The sequence below is a fragment of the Bos indicus x Bos taurus genome, chromosome 3 (genome assembly GCF_003369695.1).
Source record: "Bos indicus x Bos taurus breed Angus x Brahman F1 hybrid chromosome 3, Bos_hybrid_MaternalHap_v2.0, whole genome shotgun sequence".
Taxonomy (NCBI): domain Eukaryota; kingdom Metazoa; phylum Chordata; class Mammalia; order Artiodactyla; family Bovidae; genus Bos; species Bos indicus x Bos taurus.
Window position 1 is genome coordinate 12,408,393 of NC_040078.1, and position 14,155 is coordinate 12,422,547.

Below are 14,155 nucleotides of genomic sequence, written 5' to 3' on the forward strand. Positions count from 1 at the left end.
TCTAAGATGAATTCTTTTTTGATGAGACAGTACCTTCAGTTCCATGTCCACTGCCCAACCTGGTCCTCATGTTCCTGAGGCTTCTGCTGTTGATCTGTGGTGAGTAGGACAACTCAGAGAAAGGTGTGGGATTCTATCCCCTAGCGCCCTGCCTTCTGAAGATTTGGGGTTTCTCAGGACTGAGTTTCTGCCCAGTGATAGTCAGGTGTGCTCAGAGCTTTACTCCCCACTGAGGGCTCAGAGCTGGGCAGAAAGTTATAGATAATGGAGAGCCAGATTTTGGAAGAAAACTGCCATTTTATTTTTTTATCTCATAGCAAGTGTTCACTTTCTGTCTTTCTTTCCTCTATTGATTCTGACTTTGTTCTTGATGGTTTTGATAGCCACAAAGATAATTCATACAACAAATTGGCCTCTTAGTCTCTTTCCCTTCTTATCATTAAAATGATTTCTCTATTTTCTTCCTGTGTTGTGTGTTAGTAACTCAGTTGTCTCTGACTTTGCAATCCCATGGACTGTAGCCTGCTAGGCTCCTCTGTCCATGGAATTCTTTCTCTGGGCAAGAATACTGGAGTGGGTAATTATTCCCTTCTCCAGGGAATCTTCCTGATCCAAGAATCACCTGGGTCTCCCACATTGCAGGGAGATTCTTTACTATCTGATCCATCAGGGAAGCCCCCATCCTTCCTTGGCTTCCCCTATTTCTACCATCAAACCCCAAAACTTGTGATTACCAACAACTGTCCCACTTCCAAAGTCTGATTTCAGCATCCACCTTCCCATCCAATTACAGCATATTTCCAGCTCACTTTGTCTAATGCTCCATATTCAACGTGCCTTCCACTCCCCAGTCTTACTTTTCCATTGTAAATTAGTACACTCTGTGTCCTCACTTCACAGATTTCATCACAATACTCTCAAATACATAATCACCTCTCTTACCCATAGTGCTCTTCTGACTAACATTCTTTTCTGCATGCTTTACACCTGTGCCTGAGCAACTGAATGTGACCCGAAACAAAAGGCACAATCTTGCTGCTTTTATTTTTTTCTAAACATAGTACACCAATCTTAGGTGGCTATCAGAGGTGCCACACAATCCTATTCTTTTGGAGTCAAAGCTCTTCCATTCTTGATGACCACTTCCTCATACTCCCTCCTTTCTCCTCAAACTTTTCTCTTGTTGCTCTTAATTTAGAACACTGAGGAAAAGAAAAGCAATCAAAAGGAAATTTCTTCATCTTCCCACTGCAGTATCTATCAACCTGCCACCTCTGTGTTTACATACTGTGCCTTTTCTCCCCCTATTATGGATATATTTTCCCTCATCCTATTGAAGGCAGGACTCTCCACTTGTGCATTGGGCCCAGACTCCCTGGCTCCATCATCAAAATGTTTCTCCATCCTGGGCTCTTCCTATAAATATACAAATATGTTATAATACCTTCTATTTTAAAATCATAGAAATGTGACCTCCATTTGCTTCACGATTCAATGTATCCCTTTATAGTTTTCAGTGAGTTGCTATCTTTACCTGGCATCCTCCCATACTTTCTTTTTAAAATTCGTTGTTAATTTTCTTTGTAGTAAGATTCAGTTTTTGATGCACTTTGATTTTTTTTATAATCTAAACTTTTTAATTTTTAAAATGAATTAATTTATTTATTTTACTTTATAATATTGTATTGGTTTTGCCATACATTGACTTGAATCTGCCATGAGTGTACATGTGTTCCCCATCCTGAACCCCTCTTCCACTTCCCTCCCAATCCCATCATTCTGGGTCATCCCAGTGCACTAGCCCCAAACACCCTGTATCATGCATCAAACTTGGACTGGCGATTCGTTTCACATATGATATTTTACATGTTTCAATGCCATTCTCCCATATCATCCCGCCCTCGCCCTCTTCCACAGAGTCCAAAAGACTGTTCAAAACATCTGTGTCTCTTTTGCTGTCTCGTATACAGGGTTATCGTTACCTTCTTTCTAAATTCCACATATATGCGTTCCGTTCAGTTCAGTTCAGTCGCTCCATCGTGTCTGACTCTTTGCGAATCCATGAATTGCAGCACGCCAGGCCTCCCTGTCCATCACCATCTCCCGGAGTTCACTCAAACTAATGTCCATCAAGTCGGTGATGCCATCCAGCCATCTCATCCTCTGTCGTCCCCTTCTCCTCCTGCCCCCAATCCCCCCCAGCATGAGTCTTTTCCAGTGAGTCAACCCTCCACATGAGGTGGCCAAAGTACTGAAGTTTCAGCTTTAGCATCAGTCCTTCCAAAGAACACCCGGGACTGATCTGCTTTAGAATGGACTCGTTAGATCTCCTTGCAGTCCAAGGGACTCTCAAGAGTCTTCTCCAACACCACAGTTCAAAAGCATCAATTCTTCAGCATTCAGCTTTCTTCACAGTCCAACTCTCACATCCATACATGACCACTGGAAAAACCATAGCCTTGACTAGACGGACCTTTGTTGGTAAATAATGTCTCTGCTTTTGAATATGCTATCTAGGTTGGTCATAACTTCCCTTCCAAGGAGTAAGCGTCTTTTAATTTCATGGCTGCAGTCACCCTCTGGTGATTTTGGAGCCCCCAAAAATGAAGTCTGACACTCTTTCCACTGTTTCCCTATCTATTTGCCATGAAGTGATGGGACCAGACACCATGATCTTCGTTTTCTGAATGTTGAGCTTTAAGCCAACTTTTTCACTTTCCTCTTTCACTTTCATCAAGAGGCTTTTTAGTTCCTCTTGACTTTCTGCCATAAGGGTGGTGTCATCTGCATATCTTTTAGTATACTGTATTGGTGTTTTTCTTTCTGACTTACTTCAGTCTGTATAATAGGCTCCAGTTTCATCCACCTCATTAGAACTGATTCAAATGTATTCTTTTTAATGGCTGAGTAATATTCCATTGTGTATATGTACCACAGCTTTCTTATTCATTCATCTGCTGATGGACATCTAGGTTGCTTCCATGTCCTGGCTATTATAAACAGTGCTGCGATGAACATTGGAGTACATGTGTCTCTTTCGATTCTGGTTTCCTCAGTGTGTATGCCCAGCAGTGGGATTGCTGGGTCATATGGCAGTTCTATTTCCAGTTTTTTTTTTTTTTTTTTTTAAGGAATCTCCACACTGTTCTCCATAGTGGCTGTACTAGTTGGTGCATTCCCATTGTGTAAGAGGGTTACCTTTTCTCCACACCCTCTCCAGCACTTATTGCTTGTAGACTTTTGGATCACAGCCATTCTGACTGGCGTGAAATGGTACCTCATTGTGGTTTTGATCTGCATTTCTCTGATAATGAGTGATGTTGAACATCTTTTCATGTGTTTGTTAGCTATCTGAATTCTTTGGAGAAATGTCTGTTTAGTTCTTTGGTCCATTTTTTGATTGGGTCGTTTATTTTTCTGGAATTGAGCTGCAGGAATTGCTTGTATATTTTTTCAGATTAAGTCGTTGTCCATTGCTTCATTTGCTATTATTTTCTCCCATTCTGAAGGCTTTTTTCTTTTCTCCATTGTATATTCTTGCCTCCTTTGTCAAAGATAAGGTGTCTACAGGTGTGTGGATTTATCTCTGGGCTTTCTATTTTGTTCCATTGATCTATATTTCTGTCTTTGTGCCAGTACCATACTGTCTTGATGACTATGTCTTTGTAGTAGAGACTGAAGTCAGGCAGGTTGATTCCTCCAGTTCCATTCTTCTTTCTCAAGATAGCTTTGGCCATTCGAGGTTTTTTATATTTCCATACAAATTGTGAAGTTATTTGTTCTAGCTCTGTGAAAAATACCGTTGGTAGCTTGATACGGAGTGCATTGAATCTATAGATTGCTTTGGGTAGTATACTCATTTTCACTATATTGATTCTTCTGATCCATGAACATGGTATATTTCTCCATCTATTAGTGTCCTCTTTGATTTCTTTCACCAGTGTTTTATAGTTTTCTATAAATAGGTCTTTTGTTTCTTTAGGTAGATATATTCCTAAGTATTTTATTTTTTCATTGCAATGGTGAATGGAATTGTTTCCTTAATTTCTCTTTCTGTTTTCTCATTGTTAGTGTATGGGAATTCAAGGGATTTCTGTGTGTTAATTTTATATCCTGCAACTTTACTGTATTCATTGATTAGCTCTAGTAATTTTCTGGTGGAGTCGTTAGGGTTTTCTATGTAGAGGATCATACCATCTGCAAACAGTGAGAGTTTTATTTCTTTTCCAATAAGGATTTCTTTTATTTCTTTTTCTGCTCTGATTGCTGTGGCCAAAACTTCCAAAACTATGTTAAATAGTCGTGGTGAGAGTGGGCACCCTTGTCTTGTCCTGTCTTTAGGGGAAATGCTTTCAATTTTTCACCATTGAGGATAATGTTTGCTGTGGGTTTGTCATATATAGTTTTTATTATGTTGAGGTATATTCCTTCTATTACTGCTTTCTGGAGGGTTGTTTTTTTTTTTTTTATCATAAATGGATGTTGAATTTTGCCAAAGTATTTCTCTGCATCTATTGAGATATCATATGGTTTTTATTTTTCAATTAGTTATTGTGGTGTATTACATTGATTTATTTGCAGATATTGAAGAATCCTTGCATCTCTGGGATAAAGCCCACTTGGTCATGATGTATGATCTTCTTAATATGTTGTTGGATTCTGTTTGCTAGAATTTTGTTAAGGATTTTTGCATCTATGTTCATTAGTGATATTGGCCTGTAGTTTTCTTTCTTTTTTTTTTTTTTTTGTGGCATCTTGTCAGGTTTTGGTATTAGGGTGATGGTGGCCTTATAGAATGAGTTTGGAAGTTTACCTTCCTCTGCAATTTTCTGGAAGAGTTTGAGCAAGATAGGTGTTAGTTCTTCTCTGAATTTTTGGTAGAATTCAGTTGTGAAGCCGTCTGGTCCTGGGCTTTTGTTTGCTGGAAGATTTCTGGTTACAGTTTCAATTTCTGTGCTTGTGATGGATCTGTTAAGATTTTCTATTTCTTCCTGGTTCAGTTTTGGAAAGTTGTACTTTTCTAAGAATTTGTCCATTTCTTCCAAGTTGTCCATTTTACTTGCATATATTGCTGAAAATTGTCTCTTATGATCCTTTGTATTTCTGTGTTGTCTGTTGTGATCTCTCCATTTTCATTTCTAATTTTGTTGATTTAATTTTTCTCCCTTTGTTTCCTGATGAGTCTGGCTAATGGTTTGTCAATTTTATTTATCTTCTCAAAGAACCAGCTTTTGGTTTTGTTGATTTTTGCTATGGTCTCTTTCATTTCTTTTACATTTATTTCTGCCCTAATTTTTAATATTTCTTTCCTTCTACTAACCCTGGGGTTCTTCATTTCTTCCTTTTCTAGTTGCTTTAGGTGTAGAGTTAGGTTATTTATTTGACTTTTTTCTTGTTTCTTGAGGTATACCTGTATTGCTATGAACTTTCCCCTTAGGACTGCTTTTAAAGTGTCCCACAGGTTTTAAGTTGTTGTGTTTTCATTTCCATTAGTTTCTATGCAAATTTTGATTTCTTTTTTGATTTCTTCTGTGATTTGTTGGTTATTCAGCAGCGTGTTGTTCATCCTCCATATGTTGGAATTCTTAATAGTTTTTCTCCTGTAATTGAGATCTAATCTTACTGCATTGTGGTCAGAAAAGGTGCTTGGAATGATTTCTATTTTTTTGAATTTACCAAGGCTAGATTTATGGCCCAGGATGTGATCTATCCTGGAGAAGGTTCCATGTGCACTTGAGAAAATGGTGAAATCCATTGTTTTGGGATGAAATGTCCTATAGATATCAATTAGGTCTAACTGGTCTATTGTATCGTTTAACGTTTGTGTTTCCTTGTTAATTTTCTGTTTAGTTGATCTATCCATAGGTGTGAGTGGGGTATTAAAGTCTCCCACTATTATTGTGTTATTGTTAATTTCTCCTTTCATATTTGTTAGCAGTTGTCTTACATATTGCGGTGCTCCCGTGTTGGGTACATATATGTTTATAATTGTTATATCTTCTTCTTGGATTGATCCTTTGATCATTATGTAGTGACCATCTTTGTCTCCTTTCACAGCCTTTGTTTTAAAGTCTATTTTATCTGATATAAGTATTGCTACTCCTGCTTTCTTTTGGTCCCTATTTGCATGGAAAATCTTTTTCCAGCCCTTCACTTTTAGTCTGTATGTGTTCCCTGTTTTGAGGTGGGTCTCTTGTAGACAACATATGTAGGGGTCTTGTTTTTGTGTCCATTCGGCCAGTCTTTGTCTTTTGGTTGGGGCATTCAACCCGTTTACATTTAAGGTAATTACTGATAAGTATGATCCCGTTGCCATTTGCTTTATTGTTTTGGGTTCGAGTTTATACACCGTTTTTGTGTTTCCTGTCTAGAGAATATCCTTTAGTATTTGTTGGAGAGCTGGTTTGGTGGTGCTGAATTCTCTCAGCTTTTGCTTGTCTGAGAAGCTTCTGATTTCTCCTTCATATTTGAATGAGATCCTTGCTGGGTACAGTAATCTGGGCTGTAGGTTATTTTCTTTCATCACTTTAAGTATGTCTTGCCATTCTCTCCTGGCTTGAAGAGTTTCTATCGAAAGATCAGCTGTTATCCTTATGGGAATTCCCTTGTGTGTTATTTGTTGTTTTTCCCTTGCTGCTTTTAATATTTGTTCTTTGTGTTTGATCTTTGCTAATTTGATTAATATGTGTCTTGGGGTGTTGCGCCTTGGGTTTATCCTGTTTGGGACTCTCTGGGTTTCTTGGACTTGGGTGATTATTTCCTTCCCCATTTTAGGGAAGTTTTCAACTATTATCTCTTCAAGTATTTTCTCATGGTCTATCTTTTTGTCTTCTTCTTCTGGGACCCCTATGATTCAAATGTTGTGGCATTTAATATTGTCCTGGAGGTCTCTGAGATTGTCCTCATTTCTTTTAATTCGTTTTTCTTTTATCCTCTCTGATTCATTTATTTCTACCATTCTATCTTCTAATTCACTAATTCTATCTTCTGCCTCTGTTATTCTACTATTTGTTGCCTCCAGAGTGTTTTTAATTTCATTTATTGCATTATTCATTTTATGTTGACCCTCTTTTATTTCTTCTAGGTCCTTGTTAAACCTTTCTTGCATCTTCTCAATCTTAGTCTCCAAGCTATTTATCTGTGATTCCATTTTGATTTCAAGATTTTGGATCAATTTCACTATCATTATTCGGAATTCTTTATCAGGTAGATTCCCTATCTCTTCCTCTTTTGTTTGGTTGGTGGGCATTTATCCTGTTCCTTTATCTGCTGGGTATTCCTCTGTCTCTTCATCTTGTTTAAATTGGTGAGTTTGGGGTGTCCTTTCTGTATTCTGGCAGTTTGTGGAGTTCTCTTTATTGTGGCATTTCCTCGCTCTGTGTGGGTTTGTACAGGTGGCTTGTCAAGGTTTCTTGGTTAAGGAAGCTTGTGTCAGTGTTCTGGTGGGTGGAGCTGTATTTCTTCTCTATGGAGTGCAATGAAATGTCCAGTAATGAGTTATGGGATGTCTATGGTTTTGGGGTGACTTTGGGCTGCCTGTATTTGGAGCTCAGGGCTGTGTTCCTTGCTGCTGGAGAATTTGCTTGGTATGTCTTGCCCTGAAACTTGTTTCACCCAGAGAGGTTTACAGCATTATATGGAGAAGAGAAGAGTGAGGAGGGAGTTAGAGGTGACCCGAATGAGATAAGGTGGAATCAATAGAGGAGAGAGTGGGCTATTCAGTAATCTCTTCCTTATGTGGACTCCACAACTGGACCGCTCAGAGTTGTTCACAGAGTTATACAGAGAAGAGAAGAAGGAGGAAGGTGGCAGAGGTGGCCAGGAGGATAAATGGGGGGAATGAAAAGGAGGGAGACAGATCCAGCCAGTAATCAGTTCCCTAAGTGTTCTCCACCGTCTGGAAGACACAGAAATTCACAGAGTTGGGTAGAGTAGAGAGGGGTTAGGGAGGAGACACCAGCGACCTAGTGGAGAAAAAGGAGAGTCCAAAGGGAAAGAGAGCAGTTAAGCCAGTAATCTCGCTCCCTAGTGAAAAATGGGTAGTGAAGATTGGGTTCTTAAAGGTACAAAATTGGTAACAAATACATAAAAGCGAAAATTAAAAATCTAGAGTAGAGTTTGGAATTTCAAAAATACGATGTTAAAGAAAAGAAGGAAAAGAAAGAGAGAAAAAAGGAACAAACAAAAACAAACAAGGTCGCAAAAATTATAAAGAAAATATAGGTACAAAATTGATAACTAATACCAAAAAGCAAAAGTTAAAAATCTAGAGTAGAGTTTGGAATTTCAAAAATACAATGTTAAAAAAAGAAGAAGAAAAAGAAAGAGAGAGAGAGAGAAAAAAAAAAGAACAAACAAAGTCGCAGAAATTATAAAAAAAAAAAAAATACAGGTACAAAATTGATAACAAATACCAAAAAGCATAAATTAAAAATCTAGAGTAGAGTTTGGAATTTCAGGTATACAATGTTATTTAAAAGAAGAAGAGAAAGAAACAGAGGAAAAAGAAAAAGAAAAAATTAAAAAGGGTCACAGAAATTATATAAAAACAAAAACAAAAAAAACTATAGGTACAAAATTGATAACAAATACTAAAAAGCTAAAATTAAAAATCTAGAGTAGAGTTTGGAATTTCAAAAATACAATGTTAAAGAAAAGAAGGGGAAAAAAAGATCAAAAAATTATAAAATATATATATATATATGAAGTTTGCTTTAAAAAAAAATAGGGTCTTCTTTTTTTTTTGCAAAGTAATCGGTTATAAAAGTGGAAATTAAAGGAATAATAGAGGACTTAAAAAATTTTTTTTAATTAAAAAAATAATTGAAAAAAAAAAAGAAAGAATGATCGTACAAATAGTAAAAATATATCTAGGACTTTCTCCGGTTTTGTTGTTGAGTATTGTGGGTTCAGTTCATTTTTGGCTAGTTCCTTGGTCCGCCTCATATTTCTCAAGATCTATAGGCCCCTTCCTATGTAGATGGTAGTAACCACAGGGTTTTAATCTATTGCCTGTAGCTTCCAAGGCTGTTATAGCTTCTTCTGTTTGCTGGTCTCTTCAGTGTCTGGTTTTCACCCTGACACAAAGGGGACGGTGGAGGACACTTTTTTTTTTTTTTAGGCTCACTTGTTCAGTTGCGCTGAGGGGAGGTAGGGAGGGATGCTGCAAACAAATAACACTGACGTGTGCTTGCAGTGCCTCAGCCACACTGGGTCTGCCCCCCGTTCACGGCGCGTGTAGCCTCTCTGCCCACGCTGCTCAGGCTCTAGGTTGCTCCACTGGGAACCATCCGCGGCCGGCCCTGGGCTGCCTGTACTTCCCAGGTCCAAGCCGCTCAGGTTCAGGCACTTGGGTAGTCCTCAGAGGCACAGACTCTCGGTTGGGCCTGCGTTTTGTGCCCTTCCCAGATCCGAGCAGCTCAGGTGATGAGGTGTTTTGCGCGCGCGATTGCTGCGACTTATCGCCTCCCCGCCACTCGGTTATCTAGTTGTGCACCGGCACACCTTCTCAGGCAGATGTTGACCGTCCAGACCCCAAGAAGTTTTAGTTAGCAAAGAAGCCTGTTTACAGTTTTATGGATAATGTCTCTCTGGGGCTGCGATTGTCCCCTTCCGGCTCTGGCTGCCTGTCACCGGAGGGGGATGGTCTGCCGCCGGCTATCTCTGTTCAGTCCTTTGTTCCGTGCATGGGCCTGGCGGTGTCATAGGTTAGGGCTGGCTTTTCGCGTGGTAGATATCCCACAGTCTGGTTTGCTAGCCCAGATTATTTCGCTCAGATAGCACTCAGGGTATTCAGGCCAGATTCTTGCGATGCAGCCCGCACGGCGCCTCCCTGCCCAGCCCCCGCTTGCTAATGGCGGATGCAGGCGTCTGCACTGCTTCTCCGCTGGGGGAGTTACCGTAGGGCTCACAATGTGTGGGTTTTAATTATTTATTTTTCCTCCCTGTTATGTTGCCCTCTGTGCGTCCAAGGCTCGGCACAGATTCGGCAGTGAGAAGGTTTCCTGGTATTTGGAAACTTCTTTCTGTTTAAGACTCCCTTCCTGGGACGGAACTCTGTCCCTCCCTCTTTTGTCCCTTTTTTTGTCTTTTATATTTTTTCCTACCTCCTTTCCAAGACTTGGGTTGCTTTTCTGGGTGCCTGATGACCTCTGCCGGCATTCAGAAGTTGTTTTGTGGAATTTACTCGGCGCTTAAATGTTTTTTTGATGAATTTGTGGGGGAGAAAGTGTTCTTCCCGTCCTACTCCTCCGCCATCTTCTTTTCTTGTTTCTTGAGGTAAGCCTGTATTGCTATGAACCTTCCCCTTAGTACTACTTTTACAGTGTCCCATAGGTTTTGGGTTGTTGTGTTTTCATTTTCATTCGTTTCTATGCATATTTTGATTTATTTTTTGATTTCCTCTGTGATTTGTTGGTTATTCAGCAGCGTGTTGTTCAGCCTCTATTAGTTGGGATTTTTAATAATTTTTCTCCTGTAATGACATCTAATCTTAGTGCATTGTGGTCAGAAAAGATGCTTGGAATGATTTCAATTTTTTGAATTTACCAAGGCTAGGTTTATGGCCCAGGGTGTGATCTGTCTTGGAGAAGGTTCCATGTGTGCTTGAGAAAAACGTGAAATTCATTGTTTTGGGGTGAAATGTCCTTAGATATCAATTAGGTCTAACTGGTCTATTGTATCATTTAAAGTTTGTGTTTCCTTGTTAATTTTCTGTTTAGTTGATCTATCCATAGGTGTGAGTGGGGTATTAAAATCTTCCACTATTATTGTGTTATTGTTAATTTCCCCTTTCATACTTGTTAGCATTTGTCTTACATATTGTGGTGCTCTTATGTTGGGTGCATATTTATTTATGATTGTTATATCTTCTTCTTGGATTGATCCTTTGATCATTATGTAGTGTCCATCTTTGTTTCTTTTCACAGCCTTTGTTTTAAAGTCTATTTTATCTGATACAAGTATTGCTACTCCTGCTTTCTTTTGGTCTCTATTTGCATGGAATATCTTTTTCCAGCCCTTCGCTTTCAGTCTGTATGTGTCCTTTGTTTCAAGGTGAGTCTCTTGTAGACAACATATATAGGGGTCTTATTTTTGTATCCATTCAGCCAGTCTTTGTCTTTTGGTTGGGGCATTTAACCCATTTACATTTAAGGTAATTATTGATAAATATGATCCCATTGCCATTTACTTTATTGTTTTGAGTTCGAGTTTATACACCCTTTCTGTGCTTCCTGTCTAAAGAAGATCCTTTAGCATTTGTTGGAGAGCTGGTTTGGTGGTGCCAAATTCTCTCAGCTTTTGCTTGTCTGTAAAGCTTTTGATTTATCCTTCATATTTGAATGAAATCCTTGCTGGGTACAGTAATCTGGGCTGTAGGTTATTTTCTTTCATCACTTTAAGTATATCCTGCCATTCCCTTCTGGCCTGAGGAGTTTCTATTGAAAGATCAGCTGTTATCCTTATGGGAATCCCCTTGTGTGTTATTTATTGTTTTCCCCTTGCTGCTTTTAATATTTGTTCTTCGTGTTTGATCTTTGTTAGTTTGATTAATATGTGTCTCGTGGTGTTTTGCCTCGGGTTTATCCTGTTTGGGACTCTCTGAGTTTCTTGGACTTGGGTGACTATTTCCTTCCCCATTTTAGGGAAGTTTTCAACTATTATCTCCTCAAGTATCTTCTCATGGTCTTTCTTTTTGTCTTCTTCTTCTGGGACTCCTTTGATTCGAATGTCGGGGTGTTTAACATTGTCCCAGAGGTCTCTGAGGCTGTCCTCATTTCTTTTAATTCTTTTTTCTTTTATCCTCTCTGTTTCATTTATTATTCTATCTTCTACCTCACTTATCCTATCTTCTGCCTGTGTTGTCCTACTGTTGGTTCCCTCCAGAGTGTTTTTGATCTCAATTATTGCATTATTCATTATATATTGACTCTTTTATATTTCTTCTAGGTCTTTGTTAAACCTTTCTTGAATCTTCTCGATCCTTGTCTCCAGGCTATTTATCTCTAATTCCAATTTGTTTTCAAGATTTTGGATCATTTTCACTATCATTATTTGGAATTGTTTATCAGGTAGATTCCCAATCTCTTCCTCTTTTGTTTGGTTTGGTGGGCATTTATCCTGTTCCTTTACCTGCTGGGTATTTCTCTGCCTTTTCATCTTGTTTATATTGCTGTGTTTGGGGTGGCCTTTCTGTATTCTGGCAGTTGGTGGTTCCTCTTTATTGTGGAGGTTTCTTGCTGTGAGGGGGAGGGGGTTGGAATGGTGGCTTGTCAAGGTTTTCTGGTTAGGGAAGCTAGTGTCAGTGTTCTGGTGGGTGGGGCTGGATTTCTTCTTTCTGGAGTGCAATGAAATGCCCAGTAATAAGTTTTGAGATGTCAATGGGTTTAGTATGACTTTGGTCAGCCTGTATATTGAGGCTCAGGATTATGTTCCTGGAGAATTTGCGTGGTATGTCTTGCTCTGGAGCTTGGGTAGTGCTTGGTTTCAGTGTAGTTATGGAGGTGTTTGATGAGCTCCTATTGATTAATGTTCCCTGGAGTCAGGAGTTCTCTGGTGTTCTCAGGATTTGGACTTAAGCCTCCTGCCTCTGGTTTTCAGTCTTATTCTTACAGTAGCCTCAAGACTTCTCCATCTATACAGCACTGATGATAAAACATCTAGGTTAATGATGTATAAAGTTTCGCCACAGTAAGGGACACACGGAGAGGTACACAGAGTTACATGGAGAAGAGAAAAGGGAGGAGGGAGATAAAGGTGACCAGGAGGAGAAGAGGGGGAATCAAGGGGTAGAGAGCAAGCTAGCCACTAATCACTTCCCTATGTGCTCTCCACAGTCTGGATCCCTCAGAGATGTTCACGGAGTTACAGAGAAGAGAAGAGGGAGGAAGGAGACAGAGGTGGCCAGGAGGATAAAGGGGGGAATCAGAAGGAGAGAGACAGATCCAGCCAGTAATCAGTTCCCTAAGTGTTCTCCACAGCCTGGAACACACAAAGAGATTCACCCCATTGGATAGAGAAGAAAAGGTGGAGGAGGGAGATAGAGGTGACTTGGTAGAGAAAAAGGAGAGTCAAAAGGGGGAGAGAGCAATCAGGCCAGTGATCTCATTCCCAAGTAAAACTGGGTCCTAAAGATTGGGTTTTTAAAGGTACAAAGTTGATAACAAACACCAAAAAGCAAAGATTAAAAATCTTGAGTAGAGGTTAGATTCTCAAAAATACAATATTAAAAAATACAAAAACAAAAACCAAACAAACAAAGAAAACACAAAGTCACAGAATTATATATATATATATATGTATATATATGAAGTTTGCTTTAAAAATAGGGTCTTTCTCTTTTTTTTTTTTTTTGCAGGGTAATAGTAGGTTATAAAAATGAAAATTAAAGGAGTAATGGGGACTTAAAAATAACAAAAAAAATAAAATAAAAAATTTTTAATTTAAAAAATGATTATAGTTAAAATATATCTAAGACTTTCTCTGGAGCTGTTGCGGACAGTGTGGGGTCAGTTAATTTTCAGATAGTTCCTTGGTTCGGCTTGTACTTCTTATGGTCTATAGGCCCCTTCTTATGTAGTCGGTGCTAACTACAGGACTTCCACCTGTCACTTCCAAAGCGGTTCCCTCTGTTTATGTTAGCTTCTTCTGTTTGCTGGTCTCTTCAGTGTCTAATTTCAGCCCTGACACAAGCGGAACGGTGGTAGTCACTTTTTTTTAGGCTTGCTTGTTCAGTCGTGTTTTGGGGAGGGAGGAACACTGCAAACAAATATCACTGGCGTGTGTTCACAGTGATTCTGCCACACTGGGTTTGCCCCCACTCACAGCGTGTGTGCTTTCCCAGTCTACACTGCTCAGACTCTAGGTTGCTCTGCTGGGAACTGTCTGATGTGGGCCCTGGTTTGCATGCACTTCCCAGGTCGAAGCCGCTCAGGTTCAGGTTCTAGGGTACTCTACAATGGTGCAGACTTGGTTGGGCCTGCGTTTTGCGCCCGTCCCAGGTCCAAGCAGCTCATGTTGCCAGGTCCTTGGCGCGAGTAGTCGCCCCCAGTTGAAGGCTGAGACTTATCCCCTTCCCTGTCCCAGCCGCTCGGTTTTTTTGAGTGTACAACGGGCATGCCTTCTCTCTTCTGGTAAGCTGATTCTGGCTGCGACC

The 14,155-nt window shown here is 39.6% G+C and overlaps 1 protein-coding gene across 2 annotated transcripts in view; it reads left to right on the forward strand.

Annotated features, from left to right (window-relative positions):
• LOC113884632 (Fc receptor-like protein 1) overlaps window positions 1-14,155 on the forward strand; it is a 32,580-nt gene continuing 18,425 nt past the window's right edge. For both annotated transcript variants that reach the window (XM_027529335.1, XM_027529345.1), the window contains exon 1: window positions 1-99. In XM_027529335.1, coding sequence (XP_027385136.1) covers window positions 69-99 — 31 coding nt within the window. In that variant the 5' untranslated portion in view covers window positions 1-68. The remainder of the gene's footprint in view (window positions 100-14,155) is intronic.